The following is a 27273-nucleotide window of genomic DNA, read 5'->3' as shown; positions in this document are numbered from 1 at the left end:
ACGGACACGTTATGAGCAGACCCAGAGTCTGTGGGCTCTGCTCCATCTCCTCTTTCTGTCATGTGATGTGTGCGTCGTTTCAGGCTTGTGTAACCACTGCCACGTTACAGTGAGCAAAGTAGAAATACTGCAGTTTGCACGATCGTCCGTCTCCTGCCAGATGTTTTAACAGAAAGCACAAGATTTTGAGCTTTTAGCATTTAACTGGTTTGTGGAAACACAGCTGTTGTTGAGTCAGTGGGGGACTGGGGGAAGCTGTGTGCACATATCTGAGATGTGTTTTTGTCCAACCATGAACCCTTGGTTATATCAGTCTGTGACTTGGAGCACTGACATGTCTCTTTACGGTAGCTAGGAGCAGGGGCTCAGCCATATCGCTATTTTCTTGTGGGAGTTTGCCGTTACGTCACCCTGCAGGTGTCTGTTTCAGACCGGAGTCCAACTTTTCTGGTCCTGTTCACACCTGGACATGATCAAGGAAAACTATTGGACAATCAGCTCTTGACTCACAGTTATTTGAGTGATTGTGCAGCTGCTTGACACAGATTGATACTGAGCTACTTTAGCTAAACCACAGGTCTGATTTGAGCCGTGGCCAGTTCTGGATATTTCTGTTTTAAAAAGAAGCTGTAAACACAACATTGGAGCTTTGTCATTGACACGTGTTGATGAGAGCGGACAGAACCAAAACAGAGAGCTGAAAGAGGCTAAAGTGCAAACGGGAAGTGCAGGTCGGGCGATGCTTCTCTTTGTTACTGCAAGCTACCTTTTCACATTAGACAGAGGCATTTAATCTCTACTTAGCACGGAAATATTAATTAGTGCTGCTTTAATATTTCCAGTGGATCCGGTGGAGAGCTGTTTATACTGATTCAACAATTCTGAGCTGTTTCAACGAAATACAATGGCACTTTGATACATTTGGGAGGGTATCCAGACTTTTAGTCCTCAGGATGGGTCAAGTTTCAAAACCACTGGATCCTACATGTCCCACAATACACACATTTTGTCTGACCTCGTGATGATGTCATCAGGGTAGCCCAATCTCGGCTACCCTGATGACATCATCACGAGGCCTCAGGCTGTGAAATTGGTGAAGTGCCCCTTTAATGTACCTTCTCATACTTGTTCTCTGGTCTCATTCCTCTCTTAGAAACAGCGAGGATCACTGTGAGGACCCACCTGAGCGCTCATCCGTCTGTCTGCCCCCCCCTCCCCCGCCCAGGATGCTGGCCCCCCGTTGTCTCACCTACCGCACCCTCCCCCTGGTAGCGCTCCTGCAGCTGGCTCTCACCCAGTATGAGCACCTGGGCTACCTGCCGGGCTACCCCGACCCCGAGCAGGAGCACTACACCCCCCCGCAGCTGACGCCGGACACGCCCAGGATTCAGCTGCGACTGGCGGGAGACAAGCGGAAGCACAACGAAGGCCGCGTGGAGGTTTTCTACAACGCCGAGTGGGGAACAGTCTGTGACGACGACTTCACGATCCACGCTGCTCAGGTGGTGTGCAGGGAGCTGGGCTACCTGGAGGCCATCTCATGGTCCCCGTCCTCCAAATATGGGAAAGGAGAAGGTGTGTAGTGGAGACAGTGAGTTAGATCTTTGTTTGGCCACTGGTTCTGTGTTTATAACCAGATCCACACAGGGGGGGGTCGGCCAGAACACCACCTGAGACCAAGTACTCCAGGGTATGGGAATAAAGGAGGCAGGGGATTGGTTGAGTGTTTATTCGTTCCCTCAAAACTTTGTGATTGTATAGTTGTGGTTTCTAGACAGAGAGAATGGACAATATATTCTTAATACACTCCCATCTAGACACATACATACAGAAACGCAATCACACTCGTTTTTCTGCTTATCGTAATACAGCACTTCCTCTTGCACTACAAAATAAAACACTCTTACTATTGTAACATGAACACGCTCTTATTGTGAAAACCAGAACTTCCGCCATCAACTGCGCGCAGAGCAGCAGCAGCAGCAATTTAACACGCAACTTACAAACGGCGAAAATAAACGTTACTCCCTCACTTCTTTCACTTCAGGACATGACATCACACTAACCACAGTATCTTACATGTGACCTGGGCACCTACTCACTCTGTCATTCACGCACAACCAGCTGCTAAAGAGGGACCCCCGTGTGACGTCGTAGTGACGCACCTTCCCTACGTTAGGCAACGTAAGGCACTAGATTGAACACAAAGGACATCAAACAGTATTTCAACGTAACTGTAACCTTCACTTTGGGGCCTTTTCTACAAGGCGGGCGTAGCAGAGTACTGCTCAGGTTGGAGACACGTTGAATATGATCAGTCCCATCACATTCTCCATCATCATCGCCCACTGAAGGTGGATTACGTCTCATTTGAACAGAAGTGCTTTCTGTTTCTAATCTGTTGGATTCACTGTAATCTGGTTCACGGTAAAGGCTTTATCATTCTTGGAGAAACTAGCTTTGCCTTCAGAAGAAACCTCTTTTCCTCTGTTGTTTGCCACCCTAAAGCAAGGCCTTCCTCCCCAACACGAGCTCTGATCAGTTTCTCTGCCCTCTCATCAGGACCCATCTGGTTCGACAACCTCCACTGCACGGGCAAAGAGAAGACCCTGGCGCTGTGTCCCTCCAATGGGATCGGCGTGTCCGACTGCAAACACAGCGAAGACGTCGGCGTGGTGTGCAGCGACAAGCGGATCCCAGGATTCAAATTTGTCAACACCCTGCCCAACCACGTGGAGGTAAGCCTGCAGCATCTTCAGCCTTCACGCTCACGTCTTTGTGGACCTTTTGTTAACTTGAGCTGTGTCATGGCATCTTTTTTTTTTTTTGTACTGCCTGCCCAACAACACCACATTTGTTCTCGGACACCTTTTCAGCCTGCACGGTGACACGTGGTTTCTATGATCTGTTTTGCTTTTATTATAAGTCTCCAAAACCCCTCTAAGATGTGGAATATGTAGCATGACTGCCTTCACCTCTCTGTTAAAGTGGCGGGGCTATGGACATCCAGACCCAGGTGTCTGTTACTGTACGTAGGTCTTAGCTCTGGCTGGATTCTGACATGTCTCAGGGCTCCTGCAGGGCCTCCAGGTGTGCAACAGGAATCAGGGGCACAGCAGGAGAACAGCATCGTCCTCTCTCACAGGCTCTTACCTCCGCCCACGCCGAATCTCATTGTCCATTTTCTAATTAACTTTCTCACTTATAAGAGAATTGTTCTTGTAAAAAAAAAAAAAAAAATGGGCACAATCAAAGAAGAAGGACAGGCTGAGATATCCTGACTTCCTGAATCCTGTATTTCCCATAGTGCATCTTAACATCAACTTTCATTAGACCCTGATAACCCTGACCAAGCTCTTCCAAAGTCTCAGACAGTGTTATATTTTACAGCATGTAACAGTGGAATTGTCTTCACAGGCTGCCCCCTTTTAACAGTAAATCTTTCCTGCTCTTTGGCTGGAAGCAGCTCTGTACTCTGAATTCAACAGCCCATCCGGCTCCCTGGTTTAATAACAGTCCTCTCTACATAGCCTGCAGAGAAAGGGTGTCAGTGAAAGTGAATTTAACCTGGTAAGTGGTGGGTGTTGCACTCATAACTGTCAGAGCTGTCTGGTCGCTTACCTTTTAAAAGGCTCCGCTCAGCGTCGCTCTCTGGCCCGGCCAATCACTTCCACGCTAACTAAGACCAATAGCAGAATGTTATCTTTCCGCTCGCTGTGCAGGCCCCTGAATCCACATTCCAATGTTATGAGCAAAATGCAGACCGGAGCAAACTGTGTGCCTCTGCCTCTCTGTCCGACCCACTCCTCTGCTCCGTTGGACGCTTTAACAGCTAATATGGTGTTTTCCATAATGACAGCTCAGCAGAGCGGTTCCTCTCTGACATCAAGGAGCACCATTTAGGACTTCTTATGGTTGGCTTGAGTTGAAAAACTATTCATGAAGTCCCCAAGCTTGTCTCTTGACTGTGGGGTTTGTTAAAGCACCAGGACCTCGTCAGGGAGAGCTCACACGAGGTGAAACATGGAGCCTTGCATGCACGTGTTGCTGACCTGTGACATAACCTCTGTGGCTGCTGTGTCTTCGGAGCTTTGCCAGTTTTTCGACTGACTTGTAAAGTTGCAGAGTGCGAACATCTCCACGTTCCACGAATGCGTTCTTCTGTGGTCAGCAGAATTGGTGGTTCGCGTGTCTATTTACAGACTGGCTGCACGGTAAACAACAGAGTATGACAGCCATTGTCTCTGGAATATCTACTGTGGCATCTCTCCACTGTTTATTGAAGTACTCCTGTCGGGCTTTGAGGAAGTCTACAGCCATGCCTCAACAGTTCACTTTATGCAGAAGTGGCTATGGAGAATTACCGCGGTCTGACCTGCGATCATGTGCATGCATTACATTCCATTTCAGTCCAATTTAACTTGAAGACATTCCAGGGTTTATGAGATGTGATGCTTGGCAGTGCCTGTTTCCACTCCAGTCCGGCTGGCTGCCTCATTTATCCAAATTATACGAACAGAAATGCAGCACATTTCTCAACCTGATTTATTCAAGTCAACACAGAGGAACAAACCCAGCTGCTAGAAACATCAGAGGAGCGGCCTGTGAAAGAGGAATATTCTTGCTCATTTGACTTTGTGTGGAAATGTCAACCAGTGTGGAGACTGGCTGCACAGTTTAGCATTAGAAATGTCTGTCAGCAGTGAGGAAGAGCTGCAGAGATGTAATTAGGGCTGAGAACTGGAGTTGCTGCAGCCACCGTTCCACAAATGTCTGCAATTATAAGTCATTAAAAGCTTTTGAAAAAGAAAAAATGTTATCATGTAACGCAGACAAACAGGTGTGGTCTGCCGTCTAAAGACATCTGCATGGTGAAATGTTTCTCCGTGGGGGAGGTGTCCCTCTCACCCCACGTCTGAGCAGACTGTTAGTTCATTAGTCAGTTAGTCATATTATGATATTAGTTCATATCTGATGCTGCTCATGTGGGGATTCTTGACTCCTTCATGTTGAATTCCTGAATCGTTGGGTCTCTCTCTTAATTAAAGAGTTTGGTCTAGACCTGCTCTTTATGGAAAACGTCTTGAGATAACACTGTCATGATTTGGCGCTCTATAAATAAAGATAGATTGATTGATTGATTGATTGTCATTTTCTGAAATGATTCCTAGAATTTTCATGATATTTCCTCTGTATTTCTGTGTGTTGTTAATCGTATGGAAGACACAAAGGCCCGTTTCAATACAATGTGGTCTTTGTGAGGGTGACATAAGTGTATGTGAATACATAGAGCCCCTCCCCCACACTTCTAATACTGAACATGTGTTCTTCATCGCCTTCATGAACAAGCCTCACCGAGAGCCAGCACGACGTCTAATCGTAGCTCTTAGTGAAAAAAGTGTTGTCCGCCTTGTTCTGACTCATCTTTGTGGGAGTCATGCTGGAGCAGGTAGAGATGAAATCTGACTGTGGGGAATAGCAGGACCAAAGCCCCTCCCCTCTGCTGCTCTCTCTCTCTCATAAGTAGATTACAGCAGGCATGATGTCACCCCAGGCACAGTTTACAGCTCCCATTTTCCTCTCCTTAGTTATTTTTCCCTCCGAGGCCTTCGGCTCAGATCTTCCACTCTCCTGCCCTCAGTGTGTTTGCTCTGTGGTTGTGGATCAACACATGGCTGCTCTTAGTGTCACAGCCTTAAACTGGTTTTAACCACCAAATTAGTTTTCATGTAGCTGCTAGATGTTTCTGCAGCTATTCAATTCAATTCAATTCAATTTATTTGTATAGCCCAATATCACAACAGAGTTGTCTCACAGTGCTTTACAAAGTTATGCTATGTAAAAGTCACGTTCCCACAGTGCAACGCAGACCCTATTGGTGTGAATGGGGGGGGGCACTGGAGACACTGTCTCACTGGAGACACAGTGTGCTTTTCCTTTAGGTTAAAATGAGAAATAACTTTTACTGTGTGCGGCCAGTCTAAGGATGACAAACGGCATCAGTGTCAAAGGAAGTGATGCCTTTGATTATTCAAACTGTCCATGTTTTCTCGTCATGTGCACTGCACATTTGTCCCATTTAACTGGCCGTTTCTCAGTGGAGAGGAATGCAGTGTTGTCGTTTGGCTGCTAGTTTTCCATTTGGTTCCTCTCCACAGCTGCTTTATTCTTTTCTCCGTCACAAAGTCTAACATGTGTCACATATCTGCTGACAGAGAAATACACTCGTTATCCGGCTGTCTACAGTTTAAGTCATTGGTTTGACAAAACATTCCCAACATAAGGTGAGCTTACTGCCTTTTTATGGAGCTTTCAACCATGTCACACCATCTTCATTAGTGAATGGAGTTGTCATGGCGAAGGATCTGTTTATATGCGAGTCCAAACAATTCTTGGAAACAAAAACTTGGAAAGCCTCAAACTGGCAAACAGGACCCAAAAAAAGAGGTTTCAGGGCAGTCAGTGCGAATAGTGGAGATGGAGAATACTATGTATTTAGTCTTTAAAACTAGTTTATGATTAACACGTGCTACCTGGAAAGAATCAATTGCAGGCTGAAGATGAGTCAGGGCCTGGGGTGGGATGGAGCCTGGGGCATATGGGGTATCATCAGCATAAAAATGGACATGGGAGTACTGGTTAGGATGAATTATGTTATTAATATAGTATATAATATAGTATAAATACAGTGTGAACAGCAAATGTCCAAGGGTTGACCCCTGTGGCACCCCCTTTCTGATGGTAAGAAGGCTTGAGTGAGAACCGTCAGCAACAACAGCCAGACTCCTCTCTGTCAGGTATTAGTGGAACCAGTTAAGTGAGGCTTCATCGAGACCCATAGACTGAAGTTTGTGGAGCAGAAGTTTATGATCAACAGTGTTGAATTCTTTGGAGAGGTCAATGAAGAGGGCAGCACAAGACTGCTTTTCACCAAGGGAGGAGACAATGTCATCAGTGACTGAAGCCGCGGCTGTTAATGTGCTGTGACCCAGGCTGTTGTGGCTGTAGTATGATCAGTGAGAAAATGAAGACATGTAGTTGTAAACTGACCTAAGATTCTAGGATTTTAGCTAAAAAAGGAAGTTTGGAAATTGGGCGGTAGTTGTTAAGGTTTGAGATGTCACCACTTTTATGTAACGGCACTACTAAGGAGGTTTTCCATGAAGCTGGAATTGAGCCTGTTAGAAAGGTTTGGTTGAAAATATGGGCTAAGTGACGGCAGATAAATGGAGCACTTAAATGAAGGAGATATGGGTCAAGGTTATCTGTACCACCGTTTTTGCATGCTTTTACCCTACGCAGAGCTTTGCCGATATCTGCACTGTTTACCAGACAGAATGACAACAGTCAGGTGCAGTTGTAACACAGGCAGCTGGGACTCCCTCTGCTGACAGATGTAGTCATTATCTACAGTTGAATCTTCAGGCATATGAAACAAAAGATCAGAGGAGAGGAAATGGTGATTAAAAGCTTCAACCATGGATGATCTATCTGTATTATGGCCAGGGTGATGATGTCGGGGGTCACGTGACACACAATGACCAATGGTGGAGTTCAGAGAGGGAGCCCAGAAAGGACTTTCAATCGTATACTCCACCACATCATCATTTTATAATCAGTGGCACCAGGCCAGACGTTAACTGCTCAGAGGGGTTTTTAACGCCATGTTCGACGAAAGGTTCATCTTGGATGTGGAAAAAATAATTTCACTTTGACTTTAACCGCTGTCTGTAGGCTACAGCACAACAAAGCGGTTAATACACACAAGAAACACATTCAAAACCGGAAACGTAGTTTGCTTGGACAGATTAGAAGCATGAAAATCACAGGAAAATGACCAAATCAACAAAATCTTAGCAAGTTAACTAATCAGCCAGGCAAAACACTCTGAGCCTGAAGCACTTCTGAAACGCTCAGTTGAGCAAACTGTACAGTAACTGCTGATGAAGATCATGTGATGGGGTAATAAGTTCCACGAAAAAGCTAGTAAGTGGACCTTGAGTTGGGATTTTCTTTTGCCAACTAGTATGTCAAGTTAGTGCACAACTTTAGTCCAGACTAAAATGCCTCAACAGCGAGTGGATGTAGACCAGCCACATCCTCGGAGCCTGAAAGCTCTTCTTTATTTTCGACGCTTTATCGTCTCTTTTAATGCCTTATAAAAGCAGTTCATTTCCATTCCATCATTGTCTTTGCAGTTTACGCTCCGCATAGTTGGTGGCTTTGTTACGATTTTGAGAAACATCTGCTTTCAGTTTGATAATAAAAGCCCCTCTTAATGGATTTTAGAGGAGGAAGTGCACACTGTGACAGCATTCTCTAAACACTGTCTCCAGAATTGTCCGTTTGTGTCACAGCTGGTGGAATAATCAGCTCGCAGGAAAGACTGTGCATGAATCAGACATGTTTTTGTTTCTTGAAGCCCCAGACAGGGACTTGTTGACAACAGATACACCTGAAAAGGACTGCAGGCTCCTTCGGATTTACAGAAAGAGGCAAAACAACAAAATAGCAGAGCGCACATGAAGCCAGTTTCTTGGTCTGTGTTCTGCTGTGGCAGTGAGGTGAACTCTGCTGGCAGAGAGACTTGTAGAAGACCTTTATTGGAACCATATGTTCCTGAGCCGCCTGCTCTTTATTTTCGCAGTCTTTACTCTGCAGTAGACTGGAGTGGAGTTATGTAGCCTACCATGTAACTAAAACTATGGCATATTCTCGGTCCACTCTGTCTTTAGTTTATTATTATCTATTTTGGGACCTCTTGCAGAACAACAGCAGAACATGTCAGACTGAAAAAGCTGAAACTAACCCGTGACTGCTGGAGCAATGAGGATTGTGGATGTTGTCCCCCATCTTACAGTGAAACTGTGCAAGAAAGGCAAGAAATATGATGGCCATTATGAAAGAGAGGAACGATGGAATGATTTAGAGCTTTAATCACCTGAATACCGGCACCAATATACTTCTATACAGATGCATTCAGTTGTTTGGCCTATTTCTTTGTTCATAACACGTGAGTTAATAAGTCACTTGAGTGAGAAGTGCAGTGGAGAGTCTACATTTACCCCTCGACCCTCCTTACTATTTTCATCTGTTTCCAATAAATGCCTGATCACTTTCTGGAGCTACTCAGTATTCTCACGTGTACAGATGCCATTCTCTTCTTTAAAGCTGCACTAATCAATATTCATACATTAACAGTGAATCCAGTCACTATATTTAATGTGAATGTGGCTTGTAGTGGTAAACCATAGAGAGTTCTCTCTCAGCTCTTCATTTCCCCCTCAACCCTTCAGAGCTTTTAGCATCTTTCAGCAAATGTAGCCTAACCACCACTTGGTGTGTTACAGCTGCAGAGTGACTGTTTTGGGTCAGTCTCATCAGCCTCATTGCAAAAAACGCTCGGATAATCCACTGAACACTGCTTGGCCAGCACCAGCAGACCAAGTTAGCAGCTAGATGGTGAGGACAGTTGAGCGGGTAGCAGCTTAAGAGCCAGATATTTTTCAAATAAGGTGGTGAAGACCAAAGCAGAGCTAATCAGAGACTAAATAATGGTAAATGCTCTGTGTTTGTACAGCGCCTTTCTAGTCATTTCAACCACGCAAAGCACTTTTACATGACACCCTCATTCACACAGGAGGAATCTCAGTTTGAGGAGACTGTTCTTTCACACACGAGGACACTTCAACGCGCTGACTCATAGGACCCGGGGATCGAACCAGCGACCTTCCGATAGACGGACGACCCACTCTAACTCTGAGCCACGGCCGATGGAGGAGTTGCAGAAACGTTAACGGCTAAATGATTCCTCTGCTGTCACGAATCAGCTTTCTGGTTCTCGTGCATCAAACTAATGCTCACAGAGAACGATATCAAACGTTCTTGTTGCGACCGTCCAGTGTGCTGGCCGATTTACCACTCTGACGGCACGGCTGCGCAGTGGGTGGATCAGACTTTGTTACATGAAATACAAATGTGACTTCAAATCACTCCGCGCCGTAAGAGAGCTCTGCCTTGGCCATACAAAGTATTTTACAAGGGGAAAACACAGCTATTGGTTGGTAGGGGATGGAATTCAGAAACAGACTTCTTAGAAAAAAAACAGATTGAAGGACGACCCACTCTACCTCTGAGCCACAGCCGCCCCTAGTTTTATGAAACGGATATTTACAGGACATACAAATACAGTCCATATGAATAGTAAAACCCTCCTGAGGATCAACATTTATTAAAAACAGACTAAATTATTTAAAATTGACAATATTCTATATTTACATCCTGGTGTGTGTTCATTCAGAAAGAGGCTAAACGGAGCTCATATGCAGTATGACGGGATGAGGAAAATGTGTGTTTTAATATCCTAATAGGACAATAAACACAAAATTGATGCAGGTCACATTTCAGTCAGTCTGTCTGACTTTAATCTCAGCAGGTGACGCTAACCCTGTCTGTCTGTCTCTCTTCAGTGGGGTCATGGTGTAAACCGGAGAGTGGCCGCTACATTGAGGTGTTAGCTCCATCCTGCTATCATGAGCTGGGACACAGCGATCCAAGAATGCGGATCTAATTTGAATGGGGATCGTTATCAGGCCGATGGTGAAACGGGTCATTTCTCGGGATGAGATGCTCCAAAAAAAATGTATTTGCTGATTGAGTCTGTGGAAAAAAGTGTTTTAGTCTGTGCTTTAGTCAGTCTGGATTTCCTTGCTAACCCAACTCACAGCACTGTCTTTTTTTTTTTCCGTTTTTCTGCATGTCTGCCACCAAATCATGTACTGCATATCCACTAAATCCAGACAAGGTCACCGTCACCACATTTCCAGTCATTATCGTGTTCCATGATTTCAGTCTTTCTACAGTTTTAGATTCCTCTGCAGTCCAGTTGCCTCGTTGCCTCCGACCAGAAAGATTGATGTGGTTATCTTAAATAGCAGAGGAAAAGGAAAGACTGGTGATTTGTAGTTTTCACTCTGGTGGTATCTGCCCTTCCCCAGAGGCATACACCAATTTAGGAAGCTCTTCTTTCTCATTATTTGATGTCGAGGTTCTTGGTGGCCGCATACGAGAGGAGACTCTACCAGCTCTGTTGAGTGAAGCAATGTATCCCCCCACCCCACCCCAGCCACACTGAGCCCCCTCCCCTCAGCCTGCACTGTCACGTAGCACAAGAATGTGGGTTTGGTCTGTGGGAGAGGAAAGTGTTTCTTTAGTCCAAGCAGAAAGAGGAAAGGCTCCAAACAGCCTAAAAAACAGCTGACAGGCCACCGAAGAACCCAGAGGACTCTCTGCTGTGCTTACATTGAGGACCAGTCATTCTTGATCGGTCGACTGAAGTTACAAACTAAGATGGAAAACTGTGGAATTGGTCCAAGTATGTGTGTAATATGTATCTCTAGTAGACTGATGCAAACGTTTTATACATAGTTACAGTGCAGAGGAAGTAGAATCCCTGTTAACACTCAAGCCATGTGCACCACTGGGTGAGGCAGGGACTGATGTAAGGCTCCATGCTAACTCTTACGTAGATGCTTGTAATGAAATGCAAGCCACTACTGTTTAAGCCTGTCTGTCTGCTGTTTGCTACTCTGCAGATAATGTACAAGCATCAGAGATTTTTTATTTTTTTTTGGTGGAAACAGCTGCTTTCCCCTGCAGGAAACAGGAATAATAACAGCAGTAAAAGTGAACCCAACAGTAAAGCAATGGGCTGTAAAACCAGAGACACTGAGCTGAAAGATGCTAAAAATCCTAATAAAAGTGAGAGGAATTGCAGAGTTGGGTGATATTTGTCTGCAAGGTGATTGCTAAGAGCCTCCATACTCCACATAAAAGCAGCTTTTGGGAACATTGAGAAGAGAGTGGACTTCTGAGAATATGACAGAGTACAACTTCAGCTCCCTCCCCCCTCCCTGTCTGCTGTGCTTCACTTCTGCCTCCCACAGAGGAGGCTGGTTACGCATGTGCAGGCTGACCACAGACCACAGAAGAGGCCAGGTATACACTGGTGTACGCAGCAGATGGCGAGCCGGTCATGGAGCTCTGGGTAGTTCGTTAGCCAGCCTGCTGCCAAAGGCCTGGGCGGCGGGCAGGACCGCGCAGCTGCCCTTCTGCTGGCTCACGATCTCCCCCCGCTGTTCTCCTCCCCCTCAATTCCCTCCTCCTGTCCAACCCCACCCCCACATGATGATGACATTTCAAAAATCCATCCACTATGTTTCGCAGAAACAGGCCAGTACTGCTGTTTGTGTTCTTTAAATTCTGAACTTATTATTAATCCACATATCTCAGTGCTCTGCAGTGCCTCCTCCTGAGTGAGACTGAAACACGGTTATACCCCATAGAGCCGAATTGTCATGTGTGCTGGTTGTTTCTCAGCCAGAGTGTCTGCAAAGCTCCTGTCGAAGTGCTGAAGATATTCAGTTTGACTGTTTGATTAAAACCACTACTTCACAGAGTGGCTCAAAGGAGGTCATCGTTTAGGTGTGTGGAAGATGTAGCCTGGAAAACAATAGTGTTCCCACTGTGGGGACACTGACACAAAGTAACCTGTGGTGTTCTGTGGGGCGGTCTGAGGCCTGCGCAGCTCGAGTCTGCGGTGAGGATGATGATGCAGACATGAAACGTCTGGAAAGAAATGGAAGTTTCGTAATTGTTTCCTACTGCTTGTTTACTCACAATGCTGCTGTTTGTGCATTTTTATTTCCTTTGCCGACTGCTTTACAGCGATACTCTCACATGTGTTCATGTGTTACCGTGGAAACCCTTTGATACCTTCAGCTTTTAAGTGCACACAAAGTTAGAGGGCGTCCGGTCCTGGTGTGTATCATTAATAAGGTGATCCGTCCATCCATAATGCCTGTTTACATCACATCAGACTGCAGAGGTCTGTGTAGCCACTAAATAAAAACTGCAGTCTTTGTGACTCCTGGGCAAAACTAATATAATTCTCAAATGAATTGCCTGTTGTGGAGAACTGGATCAAAACATTGTTTAGATATGTTTCCAAACTAATTCCACATAGACACATGTACAGAACTAATTACACGTCAGGCATGATTTGTCGCTCAAAGCATTTTTCTGACATCCGTGATTTCTTGACGGATGTACACATTTGTCCGCGTTTTTGTCCACAGAACCTGGATATTCAAGTAGAGGATGTGCGAATACGAGCCATCTTGTCGTCATACCGTAAGCGGATCCCTGTGACAGAAGGCTACGTGGAGGTCAAGGATGGCGGTAAATGGAAACAGATCTGCAACAACGAGTGGAGCCAGCTTGACAGCAGAGTCATCTGTGGCATGTTCGGCTTCCCCGGGGAGAGGAAGTACAATGCCAGAGTCTACAAGTGAGTACTCCACTTCTGTATGTGTGGACCTGTGTAACTCCAAGAGCAGAGGTTGATTTAGGGTTTGATTCTCAAGTGTGTGACAGCATCATGGAAAGGATCCCTGCAGAGAGAGACCTTTTGGTTTAACCACAAACAGCCGTTATATCGCTCTCTGCAAAAACATTACTGTGATCAGGTGCAGATGTCCCAAAGGATCACGTTGCAGCCATTGCAGCCCGTTTGGTGGCTGCTGGCTGAGGTGATCTACTGGACCAGTTCCAACACTTTTACTACCTACCAGTCACTCAGACAGCAGGATGTGGAGGATGAGGACCCAGCGGTAGAAAACACTGGAGTGACTCTTTATTTTCAGTATTTCAGTTTGTTGTGTGCTTCTTTTTTTGTCATCTATATTTTTCTTTTTTTCCAAAAAATATTTAGTGTTATTTTTTCTTCAATACATATTACCTAAACAGGCATCACTTTATTCGCTATACCAGCTTGAAACAGAGATTAAGCACTAATATTATTAACAAAATGTGTGTGTGTGTGTGTGTGTGTGTGTGTGTGTGTGTGTGTGTGTGTGTGTGTGTGTGTGTGTGTGTGTGTGTGTGTGTGTGTGTGTGTGTGTGTGTGTGTGTGTGTGTGTGTGTGTGTGTGTGTGTGTGTGTGTGTGTAAGCTACATCAGATGAATGTAAGTCTAATATTCACTCTCCTTTTAGCTCTGGTTTTGGGCTCCACCAACTCAAGAGAGGAGAAAAATATCTGTCTGTTTAACTGCTAAAAGCTCCATCATGTTCACCACTGCTGTCCTTTGATCCATGGGTAATATGGGAATACTGACAAAATACTACAAAAGTTCTTCTAACTAGATTGTGACTTGGGCTCCTTCGACAAGGACCAGGGGCTTTTGGGTGCTCTAGCCGTCGGATATCTGGGACTTTGCATGTTTGGTAATCCATACTTTGTTTACATCCTGTCCTTTAAGAGCATCGTGTCAACTGACTGAAACTAAACATTTCACCTGACAAGTGAGCTCTACTGGGGGATGTCAAGTTCCACAGTGGAAGTTCTTCATCTGTGTGGTGGTGACCTTATTATTATATGTACTGGAATTTTTCACCTTTCACCACCCTGTCCTATCTGGACGCTAGCACTACAACTTCCACTGACTGCAACCACTATGGAGCTGCTGCACGAATAGGAACATTTAGGGTAACAATCATTTGTCTACTTGTACTTGACATTTCGGTCAAACGAGACATTTCCTAACTATAATCTTGGTTCAATCTTCATTACAAGTGTCCGACTGAAAAACATATCGGTAACATGTAGCAGTCCAACAGAGTAATAAATCAGTAAAAACTTTCAAGCAATGGTCTGATTATCAAAAACTGTGTAAAATGGGAGTTTGTGTTGGAAGGGTTAACACATGGGCATGACCCCACATGGTACATCTTCTAATGTGTGGATCACATGCTTTGCGCCATTTGTACATTGAACCCAACCTGACTCCTGTATATCCAACATCAGGGCATTTCCCAAAGCTGTCCTAATGTGTGAGCATCTCCCGAGGAATCTAAACGTTGCTAATGTTACACCCACAGAGTGTAAGCCGACTCCAGGTACGATTTATTCTGAGCGTGGAAATCATTTGTGTAAAGTACAACTAGGGATGAACTAGTTTTCAGTGGCTGTACTGGTCCAGTGTTGACTGCCGACTGAAGAACGCAGCGGCCCACAGCTCACACAGCTGCAGGGGAGCTCGTACCTTTTATTTTCAGACATAGAAATGCATTAAATGAAATGGGGGATGTCTTTTAGCACACAAGAGGAAGTGTGTACATATAAAATAACACATTTAAGGAAAGGGGGCTATTTCCTATGTGCCACACTAACAAAAGGGAAGTCCACAGGTTAATCGCGGTGTACCATAATACTTCCAGTACTCAGCCTCAGCCGTCTACTGTGTGTCCCGGCTGGAAGTTTCCTCTGCTTTAGGTAACCACAGCAGAGGACTTTCCATCTACGTGTCAGCAGGCTCCGCGTCAGCACCATGAAACAGGCTGTTGTTTTCTAGGGCTCCTGTTGAGCTCCTATCCAGAGCCACTTTGAGAATAACTTAGATTAAACTTAGACTTCTTTTATTTCATTAAAATAACTTAATGAAATATGGAAGTAAATAATTCATGGTTTCTGCAATGTGTGTGCAGTACAGTTTTTTTTTGTTTTTTTTTTATAAAATTGGAGATTGTCAGTTTGATGTCACAGAATCACAAGTATTCAGTGTTTCAACCCAAAATATCAATCAGGTGGTTATATAGAGACATTTGTGTGTGTGTGTGTGTGTGTGTGTGTGTGTGTGTGTGTGTGTGTGTGTGTGTGTTACGGCCAGACGCTCGCACAAGAAGACAGACTCAGAGGCTCGACTCGAGGCAAACAGGTGGTAGAAGGTGCAGTTTATTGTTGACCAAGATCAACAAAGACAAGGCACCAAGAAACAGACTCAACCCAAAGATACGCAGTGACAAACACTAACCAGACTACACTCTTAACGCGCTCAGCAAGACGCTGGAACGCTCCACATCAGAGCACTGGAGAGGAAAACACTGACAATATATACACCAGGGAGGGGGCACAGGTAGAAACAATCAGGGGCAGGGCAGACAATCACAGGAGCGGGAAACACCCAAGGACAGGAAGTCAAGGGGGGGGAGAGTAGAATGCCACAATAAAACAGGACTTAACTGAACTTAACAGACTTGATGAGACAAGACATTGTATTATTATACATTTGTGAAGTAGAAAGTTTGTTGCTCAGTGCAACTTTCAAGTCTATTAAATTATTATTATTATAGTACTATAAAACCCCATTTGAGTATAAACATGGACCCATATTTAAAGCTAGGCTAAGTGAGAAGTCAACTCTGACAGCCTCAGGACCACCATGTTCTTGGATCCTGGCTCTGTTTGAGCGGCGCTGATATGATGTGTCTCTGAGGAGACAGTAGATCCAGAGCACGAGCTCCAGTCTGCAGCTCCCGCTCACCAGCACCCAAATGAGAAACACATGCTGCCCGTCCTGTTTTAATCCTTCCTTCATGTACACCTCAGATATGAGACACACGGATCACAGGACATGCCGTTCGGCAAATGAGGCTCATTAAATCCATAATGTGGGCTCAGTAGTAAATGGAGAGGATGAGATTAGCAGCCCAGCAGGCCTGACAGAGTGCCATTAACCTCAGTTTGTTCAAGTTCATATGGAAGACTTTAACCTCTCCAGCTGTTAACTAACCTTTCACTTTTGGTGTTAGTGATACAATATGCAAATGTCGTTACCTCTGTCTAGATTCATGGTGTCAAGCTAAAGCATCCTGAAGAGTGTATTAACTTTATTTATTTATATAATTAATTATTGTCATTATACTCAGGTACAGGGAGGTTTTGGCCTCTCTTGGTGTAGTTCAAATGAAACCAGTGAGTAAAAACTGCTCCAGAGAACAACAGCAATAGCAGAATAATGAACTGAATCGATGATGAATGTATTCATTAGAAGATGATCCACTGGTGTTTCTCAAACAGTAGCTTTATGGGTTTTCCACCACCGCTAGTACCTGGTACCAGGTACTATTTTAGTACCTCCTCGGCCGGGGTTGCAAGCGAGCTGAGTCGAGCTGACAATGTGACGTCACCAGACTGCAGGCCACTGATTGGCCAGGGAGCGACGTCACTGGATGAGTCATGAGAGCGACTCGTTCCCAAGAATCAAACCCGCCGTTTTTAAAACGACTCCTCTGCGAGCGTTGGCTTGTGGTCGCCATGGCAAACACCACATCCTGTATTGTTGATGTATTTGTCGGCGATGCATCAGGACATTAATTAATCTTCATGCTGCAGAAGATGTGGTCAAAAGTGTCCCAGAGCACCTCGGTAAGTGGTCTGAGTTGATCGGATGGCGCGTGTCTTGGTGGTAGTTTACACTTGTATTTCCAGCTGTCCGATCGCCCCAAATGTATTTTAATACCCAGTGTAAACAGTGCGCTCCACTGTGTTCAGGACTTTGTCTGTCAGCTGTTCGGCGCTGGAAGGGGCGCACACACTCCGCTTCTCAGAGGTTTTTGCTGCAGATGGAAAGGTTATGATTAGACTGAACCGACCAGCCCATAAAACTAGCTGAACGATGTTTAAAGGCTGTGAAGAACTGCAGAGTCTGGTGATGATACTGATTAGTGCAACTTTAACCTGGAGGAGTTTTGTTGGAGCCCAATGGTAGTTGTCTGTTTGCTACTCCTAGTTGAAAAAGAAGAGCCTCATCCCTCACACACTGTATTCATCTCCTTTCTTTCTCCTCCGTCTGTGAAGGATGTTTGCTCGCCGGAGAAAGCCCACATACTGGGACTACTCTGTGAACTGCACTGGCAATGAAGCCCATTTGTCCAGCTGCAAACTGGGCCAGGCTATTGCACTCAAGTCCAACGGGACCTGCGCTGGGGGGTTGCCCGTGGTGGTGAGCTGTGTGCCCGGCAGAGCCTTTGCACCGACGCCCATGACGGGATTCAGGAAGGCCTTCCGACACGAGGTAAGGTGTTTACTTGTGTTAGTTAACTGTGGTGCACTTGAGAAACCTTAATGAACTGAAATAATGAATGCATCTCAGTCTATTAGATTGTTGCACCAGACTATTGATACTGTGTTTCCTGAAAATAATGAATATGGTCATTGAACTCCAGTAATTAGGACTGGATGTTTTCCAGTTCGTACTCAGACATGCAAAAGAATTCAGGAGACTCGGTTTAGAAAAAAGATAAAAGATAATTGTCTTTGGTGAATGAGCCACTGTTGCAGTGTTTTGGTCCCGTCCTCTGTCAGAGTGTGTGATGTCCGCAGATGGGCTCAGTAAAGTGAAAAGGTGAAGGGAGCCGATGTGACAGCCAGCTGGCCTGGTCCAGGTCAGTTCACTGGCTCTGACGGAGGGAGACGTTCAGCACTCACTGTCACTCTGTGAACTACAGCTTGGAACTGCTTTGGATATTTCTTCACAATGAGTTATCCTCATCTTGGGATTTCAAAGATGACATGATGTTCTTGGGACAGGGAAAAGAAAAACATGTATCTCCAGGAAGCAACGGCAACATCAGCCAACTTTTATTCTTCACAAATGTCCTTGTGCATGAAACCAGAGTCCAGAGTGAGTCAGACTGCAGCGGTAGTTTAGTTTAGTTGCTTGAAAAACTGCTCATTGTTTTTTGCTTTATTCGCTAAGAAATTCAGGAAAATCAAGATATGGTGCAAAAACACTATGTGGTCAAATGTACGTGGACTTCCACTTACTGACCTCTGGGAGAAGATGGTTGTAGGCACTGAATCCTGCCAATAGTGAGTGCGGCAGCACGCTGCTGTGAAATTCTGCCTGTGTGACTCTATCCACGTCCTCCGGTGAGGTTTGGAGCTTGTCTGCTCTCTGTCACGTTCCACAGCTGACTGCTGGACTGGGAGCGCTGTGGCCGACATCACATCCCAAATCCTCTAACAGCTTGCCTGCCTTTGGCCAGAGAAAACACGATATAGATATTCTAAAACAGCCTGGGTGCATTTGTTGGTACTCCTTAGAACAGGTAATAAATGACTGGAGTTTAGTGATCTTTCCAACTAATTAGCGTCTTTAGTTCGTAAAGCACGTCTCCTGTTATCAGCTGTTCAGCCTGTTTAAACAAACAGGAGTAGTGGTGATAATAGTGGAACACGGTGAAGCAGCAGTTACAAATAGGATAGGAAATATGATGAAACACTGCTGGATGCCGATTACAAATCTGGAAGCAGACATTGTTTGACATTTATAAACTGCGTCCAGCTCCACGTTCAGATCTTTAATCACAAAACTGATGATGTGACATACATGTTCTCTGGGGTAACCTTTTTCAACTGTCCAGTATTTTAGAGGAGGATGTGTCACACTGTTGGAAGCTGAACACTTTAGGGTTTGATTGTTAGTGGATGTGTCCATCTGGAGGACATAAAGAGGCCACACATTGAGATGTCTGGGCTTCACTTTGTAGTTGAGTATAAATAGAAGTCAGATTAAACTGCGTAAACTGTGTTTACTTAAAACGAAACACCTCCAGCCTGTCCGAACAGGTAATGGGAGAACGGCATTAATAGCGCATTGTATAAACATGAAGCCTCCCAGTCTGCTGCCTCAGCTTCCTCAGCACACGGCGAAGAGCTGTGCTGCCACACCGTTATTTCTGAATGACCCAGAATAACCTGAATATGTGTGTTTACAATTTTTTTTTTTTTACAGTGCCTCTCTTTTTCCTTTTCAGCAGCCGCTGGTTCGTCTTCGTGGGGGGGCCATCGTAGGCGAGGGCCGAGTGGAGGTGTTGAAAAACGGAGAGTGGGGCACCATATGTGATGACAACTGGAACCTGCTGTCTGCCACCGTGGTGTGTCGAGAGCTGGGCTTTGGTACGGCCAAGGAAGCCCTGTCTGGAGGTCGCCTGGGACAAGGTATGCTGCTTTACCGGAATTTTCCTTTTTCCAGCCACTCTTTACTTTCTAGAGGGGACAACGACCATGAGCCCAACGGAAGCCAGACTGCTGCTGCCTCCTCCACCTTTAGCTCTTCCTCAGCGGCAGTCGGTATGAATAAAAGATGGTGAGCGGCGCACTCAGGTACAGAAAAACCTAAAACACAGCCCAGACGTGACACAGCCCCCCCGCCAGTAAGAGTGAGAGTTCAGGTTTGGTCTCCACCTCCTGTGCTCACCTGCTGCTCTCTCTGGTGTTTAAACTGGGCAGGTAGTGTATAATGGCTTTTATAGAGCTGCTTTCTGCATATGGAAACAAGGCTGACGAGAGCAGAGCACTGCTGCATGGGGCTAAAACACTGCGGGGGAACTGCAGACCGTCAGTAAAACAGCACCTCTAATAACACCCCCGGCCATTTGATCCATCGTTCATGTAGGAATGTCAGTCAGGACGGCCGTAAAAGTTTTAAATGTGTGTTTATTGCAGCGGGAGAAGAACTATTAAATAATAGATAGACAGATACTTCACTCATTCCCAGGAACTATAATATGAGCTATTTAAAAGCTGAATTACCAAATGAGCTGATTTAGTTTTATTTGTCTAGGTTTTTAAAATGTCCCTGAGATTCCTGCCTCCACCCCCACACAGTAGAAGTTTTAGCAGCGGTCGCTCTCAGTAGAGGCCTCGTGTTTCCTGCCCCCATCAGTTGTCTTGCCAGATTACTTGTAACCTCTTGATATCTGGTAGGTGTTTTATTTTGAAATGTTTTGACTGTTTCTGCCCCCACTTAAGGGGCAGAAACAGTCATGTAGAGCACGCTGCCTCTGAGCAGGACGTGTCTCCACAGGGACAGGCTGCACATTGCTGCAGGAACATTAGACGCAGAGGGAGGAAAATCAGTTTCCATCCTGGTTTCTCATCAACGGCTCTCTGTAACCCTTCACGAAGAAAAGCAGAACTCAGATAGAAACGAAAAAAAGCCTCACATGGTCACAGTGGAGGACTAGGAGCTAGGCTAATCTGCGTACAGACTCGAGAGTAGTGTCAATCTTCTGTTGCTGTCATATTTCCTAAAATGCTGGACTATCCCTTTTTACAGTTTTAGCTTCACACCAGAGCTGTCTTTGAGATGAAAGTCGTGAGCCATAGGAATCAGTTTGCCCTCTGAATGTCCCTAAGCGTGCTTTCCCCCGTGGCAGGTATGGGCCCGGTGCACATGAACGAGGTGGAGTGCTCGGGATTTGAGAAATCCATCACGGAGTGTTTCTTCAACAAGGAGGCGCTCGGCTGCAGCCATGAGGAGGATGCAGCCGTCAGATGTAACGTCCCTGAGATGGGCTTCCAGGAGTCGGTGAGCCTCAGCGTGGACACTGGACTCGTCTGTCCTTGTCTTTCGTGCATGCGTGCCGGTGTAGACCACTTCATGTCAGTACATGTGAGCAGTGTTTGCTGCATACATCACACACAGCTTATCTACCGTGTCATCAGCATGAGCTTCTGTTCATTTGGTTTCTCTTCAACGGTGGTTTGTCAGTAAGTATCTTGCATAAATACTGATCATGTTAAAGTTTCTCACTGCATATTTCCATTAGTTTGCCTCAGCACTCCTCCCTACGTTTCTTTTGCACACCGTGCTCTAAGTCACTCTCTAGGTTTTTTTATTCCTCCACCCTTGTGTGACTATTTAGAGTTTTCCCAAACGCGTTATATTTCTGACACATCTTGTCGTACACGCCTCGTTCTTACTTTTGCCTGCTATCAAACGTATGTTGGTTTAAAGGAAAAGTCTTGTGTTCCTCCTGGCCACAGCTGCGTCTGAGTGGAGGCCGGAACCCTTACGAGGGCCGCGTGGAGGTGCTGGTGCAGAGGAATGGCTCTCTGGTGTGGGGGACGGTGTGCAGCGAAGGCTGGGGAACCATGGAGGCCATGGTGGTGTGCAGACAGCTGGGCCTGGGCTTCGCCAGCAACGCTTTCCAGGTACACGGGGGGGTGGGGGGTGCATACAGTGTTTAATGTTCTTCCAGCATATCAGACCAAGATCACCCTAGCCAACGTGTCTTGACCAGTTTCTTGCACTTTATCTGACTTGTTATTGGAAACTTTATTCTCTGTCGCCTTTTTTCCTTGAAAGTAATGCAAAATGCACATTCTGTCCCAGGACCTTCCCATGAATTACATGTCTACATGTCGGCTGATTTTCAGGGACATGATGGCAGAATGAGATGCTGACAAAACCCGTTACCTGTGCGCATGCACCCACCCATCTGTACTGAGCTGTACTGACTCAGCAGTAACCCCAGAGTGTCCCTGAAACACAGCTGAACAGGACTGGACATCACCAGCTCCTTTTCCTTCCCCACCATTTAACGTTTCCATCCCATGAAGCAGGTCGTGATGTTCTGCTGACAGCAGCACACGGACAAGAAGTCCTGCGTTTTCTGAAAATGACCCGCAGCCAAACTACGGATCATGTCAGGACATGATGTAGTGAGCAGTGAGCGCTGAGGATTAGAAAAATGAGCCTCTGCTTCTGTCATGGCTGGGCTGTAGAGGTCTGACATGAGACTCGGTCGCTAATGTCGCTTCTCCAAAGAAAAAAATGGGACTCCTCTCAGTTACTAAACAGGTAGTGTGCGCTACAGCCAATGACGTGTGATGTGATGTAAGAATACAGCCATCTCACCCCTTTTCTTAATCTCAGAGTCTTCTGTCTCCCGTCAGGTTACATGTCTGTCATATCAGCCCGTTGTGCCTCTTAGAAGGGGGTTACGTCACACACTGCAGCCTCCAGCACTGCCCTGTCATGGGCTGACTGCATCCTGTTCAAAGTCAGCGAAGCCACGTCGGATCCTTCAGTTTCCATCACGGCTCATTTACAGCTGGCTGTCCCGTCTACATCCTGCTCGGCACAGAGTACGAAGGAGCCCGTACATTCACCGTGTCACGATGTTTAGAGCCGGACCTCTTCAATGCTCAGTGTTCAGCTGCTGAAAACAGTTCAGGCGCATGTGGCTCAGGCGTGGAGTGAGCAGTCAGCATGTCGAAGTGTCCTTGAGCAAGACACTGAACTCCAACTTGCTCCTGAAGTATAGCTTCAGTGTGCGAATGTGTGTGAAAGCGAAAGGCGCCGGACAAATACAGACCATTTTACCATTCAGGCAGAGAAGGTTGTCAGATCCATCGACGAGTCCAGGACTCAGACTGCCTGTGTCCCAGCCATGTGTTCCAGATAGCATTCTGTCCAGGTATATGGCTGCTAATATTAAAGTCAATCATTTAGTCAAGCTGAGATTGACTTTGTTTGCAAAGATGACGACGTAGACTCCAAAATCAAATCAAAAGGAAAAACATTTGCACTTTTAAACTGGGTGCAACCTAAATCTGAAAGTTCAGCTGCAAGCCGTACTTTTGCATTTGCTGTTGAATTGTGTCCTGATGATTGACTGACCATTTCTGATGGAAATGAACCAGTCATCTTCCCGGTGGCCTGATAGAACAGTGCCCCTTTGACGAGATTTCATCAGGAAAGAACCGACGTTAATCGTAATTCAAAGGTAAAACTGCAGTTTAATTTCTAAGTGTCCAGGAGTGATGTCTGCTACATCTCCTCTGTTGCTGCTCCATCACACGTTCATATACTGGAGACATGGGAAGTTCACAGGCCTGAGTTTGGACGATCACTTTGTGAAAGCAGAAAATCACCAGGTAATTACATTCTGTAGAACAAACTATTCCAGTCTAGCGGTAAGTTTAATGTGGTGACGACGACATGGCAGCACAGCGTAATGTAAGGGGAGTTCTTCCTAATCTAATGTCTGATGCTGCTCATGTGGGGATTTTTGAATCCTTAATGTTGAATTCCTGAATCGCTGTTGTGAATTGGCGCTGTATAAATAAAGATTGATTGATTGATTGATGTAGAAGGGGAGGTGTGCCCTCTAGTGGTCCCAGTGGAGAATCACCCTTCTTGGCACTGCTGTTTCAGTCTCCTCTGGTCTCCTCCACTGGGACACCCGCTTTGTTAGGTGCTTCCTAGTGTATCCCAAGATGCACCTTGCTAGTAAAGCAGTGTTGGAGAGGAGGTAGCTCTGCCTGGCACTGAGGGGATCGGCTGATGTGAATTGTTTTTTTTCAGTTTCTGTAATTATTCTGGGTCCCGAAATCAGCTGTTGCCACACCTAAAGCATGTGTGAAGGTTCTGATTTATTTTCAGCTTTTTAAAACAAAACATGGGCCGTCATTCACTTCATCCCGGCGTTCAGTGAGAGCCCCAGCAGTGACAGAGCTGAGTGAGGTGCTGCTGGTGAGAAGTGGTGCAAAATGGCTCCTACTACGTTTCCTCCACTAGTTACTTTACAGATTTCCACCAGTTTTCATCTACAACATAGGATCAGCCTGTCATACGCCTCGTCATACACTAAACTGCTCAATATTGTCTGAAGAACTAAATGGCAGTTCCATATATTAATGCCAAAAGGGTTCTTTCTGCTGTAGACACTTACTTTTGTTTCTACGTTGGCAGATTCATTGTACCGATAATACTCCAGGTGTCCGGTCCTTTTAACTGATTTACTTATGACACTGTTTTTAGATGGTGGGATTGGTACCAAAGTAAAATACCTGGAATATGTCTTCAAACAGTGCTGGTGACATATTGAGTAATACTGAAATAAGGTAATGATAATAATGATAAACGGTAAATAAGGTTTCCCCACTGGTGTTCAAGGTGTCCCTAATGTGTGCAGTAATATGAAGAGCGACGTACACAGTGAACGTGTGCAGGATTAAAGAGGGCTGAGCGGTGACGCGTGTCGGGGTCATGTGTTCCCAACAGGAGACGTGGTATTGGCCAGGAGAGGTGAGTGCAGACGCTGTGGTGATGAGTGGAGTTCGCTGCTCTGGTACTGAGATGTCTCTGACCCACTGCCTGCACCACGGGGCCCACCTCAGCTGTGCCAAAGGAGGCGGACGCAACGCTGCCGGAGTCTCCTGCTCTGAGAGTAAGACACCAAAGTGACACGTTGTTTGTGGTGAATGCTTTTGACAGGTAGCTGTCAAAAGAAAATGTCTCCACAAATCATGGACTGGTACGGCAGTCATGACTGATGCAGTAAGTCACATTTCCACCTGTGAGTCATTCACTGTGTCTGTTCACTGTGAACAGCTCGGACTCTGAGTTTTCATTCGGACTTGTGCCTGTGGAGAACCTCTGCCTCGGAGCAATGTTTGAACACGTGAGGCTGCAGAATCCCAAACCCTCCCTGGTGGATCACATGAGGCTCTGCAGCCAGAGACACACACCGCTCTGCCAGAGTTCTCCTGGGCTTCTCTGCCATTTCTCTGTTTCTAACTGTGCTTCATCTCCACCTGCTTCTCTGCCGTCCCGTCCACAGCGGCTCCCGACCTGGTGTTGAACCCTCAGGTGGTGGAGCAGACCACCTACATGGAGGACAGGCCCATGTTCATGCTGCAGTGTGCCTACGAGGAGAACTGTCTGTCCAGCACCTCCAGCCAGGCGCCAGCCAACTCCTACCGCCGCCTGCTGCGCTTCTCCTCCCAGATCCACAACAACGGCCAGTCTGACTTCAGGCCCAAAGCGGGCAGACACTCGTGGGTGTGGCACGACTGTCACAGGTCAGCGGCACAGAGTCTGTGGCTTTTATCCCACATTTCATTGCATGATGCATCCACAGTAACACTTATTCCTCTGTCATGTCTGTGCTTTAAAAGCAGAGCTGGAGCCAGGAGGTCATTAGCCTAGGCAGATGTGCTGCACATTCACTTACTTCATCACACGCTAGCTTTCTTATGCACACATTTAGGGAGCATTTGTGATCCAGACACACATTTCATTAGAAATCACGACAAGCAATCAAGCATGATGTCCTTTTTTTTTAGTCAGCCACCATTTCCAGTGACTGAGCGACGTGAAGCTGAAGCTGCTGCACACAGTCCAACACGTCAGCAGCTCACTGCTGGCAGCTTCACAGTTACCAGCTTTCAACGTGTTACACCTTTGGCTGCTCTGACTGGCGGAGCTCGATGGAGCGTTGAAAGGAACCACGTGGACCACAGGGGCCACCTGCTGCTTTTCTACTCTGCTGCATGTTTCAGCCTGATTCCATTTCCCTCTTTGTGTGTGTGTGTGTAGGCATTATCACAGCATGGAGGTCTTTACGCTCTATGATCTGTTCAGCCTCAATGGAACCAAGGTGGCAGAGGGACACAAAGCTAGTTTTTGCCTCGAGGACTCAGAGTGTGATGAAGGTGAGAACCAAGAGAGGATTCCTTCCTTCACTTTGAAGATGTGAAAAAACGTTGAAACTTTGCAAACACCACTTCCACACAGTCAAAAAATGGGAAGTTAAAGCTGTTCATACGGTGCCTTGGAGAGGTGAATGATGAGCTCAGTGTGGTTGATCACCAGAAACACGACTACAAATAAAACGTGGTGTCTGTTGGCCAACACGCACATTTAAAAGATGGTGCATCAGTGCTCACTTCTCTTATTCTTCTCATGTCGTGTTGCAGGTATTGAAAAGAGGTATGAGTGCGCTAACTTTGGAGAGCAGGGGATCACTGTGGGCTGCTGGGATACCTACAGGCATGACATCGACTGCCAGTGGATCGACATCACTGAACTCAAACCTGGAGATTACATTTTCCAGGTAATGTTTCCTGTGTTGTTTTTCCCTCTAAATACAGTGTGACATGAGTGCTGACCTTCTACCTGTTGTACCATATGTACCCCCCCCCCCCCACAGATAATAATTAATCCAAACTCTGAGGTTCCTGAGTCTGACTACTCCAATAACGTCATGAAATGCAGATGTCGATATGACGGCCATCGTGTGTGGATGTACAGCTGCCATAACGGTAAGACAGACCTCACACACACACACACACACACACGTAGCTGCTACATCTACTCTGCTATCATGTGGAGGGGCAGTCAGTCCATCCACACCTCAGCAGTGTGTCTCCAGATCGAACATAAAGAATGAAGCTGTGACTTGAAATACTTAGTATCTTTGATCACTAGTAATTCCAAGTTCTGTGAGATGATATTGTTATTCACGTCATTTCCTGAAGCTTTCCACCCCATCTCACGGCCGGCACTGTTGTCTTGGAGATGGTTCGGCCGTGGTCACGTGAGCAGCATGAGGTGTGCTAACAGCTGCTCACTCTGTGTCTCTGCCAGGTGGCTCATTAAGCAGTGAAACAGAGCAGATGTTCCCGGGCCTCCTCAACAACCAGGTGACCCACAGGTAAAGACCAATCAAGAGGAGAGGCTGGACAGGCGCCCCCGCCGACCACTACACATCTCCATCCGTGGTGGATTCATCCTGCCCACCCCGCCCGCCCCTGCTCACATCATCCTTTTATCTTCTCCCTCCTCCACGAGGAAGCA

The 27273-nt window shown here is 46.1% G+C and overlaps 1 protein-coding gene across 1 annotated transcript; it reads left to right on the top strand.

Annotated features, from left to right (window-relative positions):
• The first annotated feature begins 1226 nt into the window (after positions 1-1226).
• loxl2b (lysyl oxidase-like 2b) lies at positions 1227-27273 on the top strand. Its single transcript, XM_070834091.1, has 13 exons — positions 1227-1575; positions 2563-2738; positions 13137-13348; positions 17697-17913; positions 19658-19841; positions 21062-21213; positions 21672-21839; positions 24697-24862; positions 25256-25496; positions 26014-26129; positions 26394-26530; positions 26627-26738; positions 27064-27273. Exons 1-13 carry the CDS (start codon positions 1227-1229, stop codon positions 27132-27134), a joined length of 2301 nt encoding a protein of 766 aa, XP_070690192.1. The 3' UTR covers positions 27135-27273.

Source organism: Pempheris klunzingeri, chromosome 7 (assembly GCF_042242105.1).
Source record: "Pempheris klunzingeri isolate RE-2024b chromosome 7, fPemKlu1.hap1, whole genome shotgun sequence".
Lineage (NCBI taxonomy): Eukaryota > Metazoa > Chordata > Actinopteri > Acropomatiformes > Pempheridae > Pempheris > Pempheris klunzingeri.
This window is presented reverse-complemented; position numbering and strand designations above follow the sequence as displayed.